The sequence below is a fragment of the Sinocyclocheilus grahami genome, unplaced genomic scaffold, assembly GCF_001515645.1.
Source record: "Sinocyclocheilus grahami isolate Dianchi unplaced genomic scaffold, SAMN03320097.WGS_v1.1 scaffold576.1, whole genome shotgun sequence".
NCBI classification, from domain to species: Eukaryota; Metazoa; Chordata; class Actinopteri; order Cypriniformes; family Cyprinidae; genus Sinocyclocheilus; species Sinocyclocheilus grahami.
In genome coordinates, this window is record NW_015505755.1 from 547,174 (window position 1) to 550,915 (window position 3,742).

Here is a 3,742-nt window from a genome sequence, read left to right on the forward strand (position 1 = left end):
AGCATATGCTGGTTTTTTCAACAGGGAGAAGAAAACATGCATTTTGAAGTACGATATCTAGTACGTTACACAATACATTTTAAAGTCGTTTCATCTTTGTTTTCTTTCTCGTTAAAATCAATATTGCATGTCTAACCTGACCAAGGTCTGTGGCACTTTTATGTTACTTGTTAGCTCAAAATGGGCATGCTTGCTGATACAGATGAGCTATTTCTCACACCTTTCAGACAACTGAAGCACCCCAGGAACCTCCATTGCTTGGAGATAGTTGGGATGCAGAAGCTGGATGTCTTCTATAATCTTAATTAGTCATGACTGTTGTGTCTTATTTCATGATTATCTTATGAAAACCAGCAACTCTCCATAAGCATTGCCACCGCCAGCCTGTGCAACACGTCTAAAACACCCAACAGATGGTCATTACACAAACAAGCTAATTTATCTCAAAGCCAGCAGTGGGGAACAAAGAAAAGTATTTGACTTAATGTAGCAGCTTGACGTTGACTTGCAGCTGAGCTTTCAAACCGGCTCAAATGAAAGATGTCTTGTTTTCATTAATTCTCCAGCAGAGAAAGCTCTTGTTTGTGAAATTGAAGTCAGACGATAGCACTGATCATTTATCAAAAGCCAAACGGCCTGTTTCATGATTGGAAACTATTTAAAGCCATATTGGCTCCATTTCTTGCATAATGGGATAGCTACCTCTTCCACATTCATTTAGCTAATCAGTTCAAAGTTAGGCTAGAATTGTATGTGCGCGTACTTTATGGACAGACAGTTCATTGTAAGTGATAGACAACCTCAACTTTTATGAATCTTGGTTTGGTAAAACAAACAAACAAACAAACTTGACTCTATTAACACGAACCTGTTGTTCGGGTTTTTGGTAATCATTACTCGGGCCAGTCAATCAAACCAGTTGTCTGTGCTGCCACCGTGAGGTCATAAAACCACAGTGCAGTAGAATAGAATCTGTTCAAAGAATAGAAGTCTCCATTGGACCAATAACATATTTCCAGTGTTTGTTGAACAAACGTTGATAGGTTCGTTTCAGTCTTTTTCCCCCCAGAGAGAGAGAGAGAGAGAGAGAGAGAGAGAGAGAGAGAGGACACTTGTATCACAGTGTTCCACTTATTTACATTTCATTTAATTAAATAATTCGCATCTGAAAGTGAAAATAAATAAATATGAATCATCATCATCATCATATCAGTTAAAAAAAATCTCCGTATGATGCACCTAAATAAAATTCTCAACCAGAAAATGTTTATTTTATTTTGCACCAATTTGTCACAAACTTTGGTACATTTTTATATTTTTCAAATTAAAGTTTGTTGAGGAATCTAATAATGTCAAGTACAAAAGATCTTTGTTGTTACAACATACGCTTGGACATTTAATAAAAAATGTTTTCGAATTTATAGTAATAAAAACAGTAATATATTGTGCCATCTCCCATTACCACCCCATCCACATTTTAAGAATTTTGATTAAAAACGTAAACAAAATAGGCCGTTTAAAAAAAAAAAAAAAAAAGAAGAAGAAGAAAATAACAAATATAGTTAGAACAAATAGGCTAAACACAGGCTAAAAACAATGCTTTATTTAAAACAACAAAAAATAATCTTAGCAAGAGGTGTTTTAGGATGTTAAAGTATGTTCTGAAATAATTACTTTCTTATATTACAACAGAAACTATTAGAATTAATGCTATAGTGAGGGGTTACAAACATAACGGCAGAGGCGGACAGTAACTAAGTACATTTACTTGAGTATTGTATTTAAGTACACTTTTTGAGTATCTGTACTTTACTTGAGTATTATTTTTTCTGGGAACTTATGACTTTAACTTTCAGTACATTTGAAAGACAAATATTGTACTTTTCACTCCACTACATTTCTATCAAGATCCTCAAAGTAGAAAGTCGTTAGCAGCTTTGAAAGTCAGTGGGTGATTTTTTTTCAGACAGTTTATCAGTAATCACTCTTGTAGGGCTACATGAAGTGATTTCCGAGCATTTTTTGAGCACTGACCAGTTCCAAATGTGATATTTATTTACAACAATTCAATAATGTACTTTATCCACCTCTGCATAACGGCAATCTAGATTTCCACTTTTTCAAAAACATAGTTCTAGGATAAGCAGCTATATGCTTATAATAAGTCCATTGTAATCAACGATAAAACCATGGATGATTATGAACATGGTTAAATACATAGATACTAGCTTCATTTCCATGGTTGAAAATGACAATGAAATAAATGTCATAACACAAATTTGTTATGAAAAACAGTTGGCAAAAATTATGGAAGCCCATTTCTGCCAAATAAGAAAAAAAAATCATGCTTTGGTAAATCCTAATTATGACATAAAAAGTTGAATCTTTGACATACTAAATCATAATTATGAGATGAAATGAGACGTGGTGAAAAACAGTTTCAAACCTTCATCTGTAGTAAAGTCAGTATCTTACGGCCTCTAGTGGCTCATTACTGTAAAAGAAAACGCTAATTTCATAGGAGTGACGCGGATGAAGTTTGTCCCCTGCGAGGCGCCATTCTCAATATCCTTTCCCCTTTCCTAGCGAGATTTCCCTTTAACTGTTGCTGTTTTTAAGTTTTAAGTCCAGTGCCTTTGATTCATCATCTTTTAGGCGTCTTAGTTATATTCTGCGAGTAAGTGGCATGATGTTCACGTCCACCGGTTCGAGGGGATTGTGTAAGTACAGATAAAATCATCATGTCATGTAGATCAAGCCCTGCTGTCATTCATTCAGATTAAAGCGTAGTCATCACGACCTTCATCTGATTATTATCGCTCTTCACACATCATCTCTGCCTTCAAAACCTTTTGCTTTGGCTCATAATGTAAGACAGGAAGTGCTTAGGTTTTCACAGGGAAATGCGACATGACACACCGCTAGACAGATGGGGACCGCATAAACTTTTCTTGAAAGCACCATAATTAATCAACACCTTCCTGATAAAGACCTCCTAAGAGCTACAGTTTACCACTGACTGATTATTATCAATGTAATAATGACAATTCATTTACTTTCAAGCCTGTATGACTCTATTTCTTCTGTGGAATACATTTTTTTTATTTTAACTTGGTTTACATTTTTAAATGGCAGTTGCTCTATGAAAATCACCACAGTAACCATAGTTTCTGAGATATAAATAAGAAAAGTTTGGTTCTTAATGGGAACAGATTTGGAGAAATTTAGTATAACATCACTTGCTCACCAATGGATCCTCTGCAGTGAATGGGTGCCGTCAGAATGAGAGTCCAAACAACTGAATAAAAACATCACAATAATCCACAAGTAATCCACATGTCTCCAGTCCATCAGTTAAAGGGATCGTTCACCCAAAAAGGAAAATTTGATGTTTATCTGCTTACCCCCAGGGCATCCAAGATGTAGGTGACTTTGTTTCTTCAGTAGAACACAAACTGAGATTTTGAACTCTAGCCGTTGCAGTCTATCAGTCGTATAATGCATGGCAATGGTAACAAAATTTATGAGAGTAAAAAAAACATGCACAGACAAATCCAAATTAAACCCTGCGGCTCGTGACGACACATTGATGTTCTAAGACACGAAACGATCGATTTGTGCGAGAAACCGAACAATATTTATATAATATTTTACCTCTAATACACCACTATATCCAACTGCTTTGAGCGCGCGCATGGCATCCGGTGTGTACGCGCTCTGGCGTAGTTTACGCAAGCGCCGG

General features: G+C 35.8%; 1 protein-coding gene across 2 annotated transcripts in view; it reads left to right on the forward strand.

Moving 5' to 3' along the window:
* Positions 1-2,533: 2,533 nt before the first annotated feature.
* Positions 2,534-3,742, forward strand: part of ubac2 (UBA domain containing 2) — a 28,829-nt gene continuing 27,620 nt past the window's right edge. For both annotated transcript variants that reach the window (XM_016239894.1, XM_016239893.1), the window contains exon 1: positions 2,534-2,720. In XM_016239894.1, the coding sequence (XP_016095380.1) occupies positions 2,687-2,720 (34 nt within the window). In that variant the 5' untranslated portion in view covers positions 2,534-2,686. The remainder of the gene's footprint in view (positions 2,721-3,742) is intronic.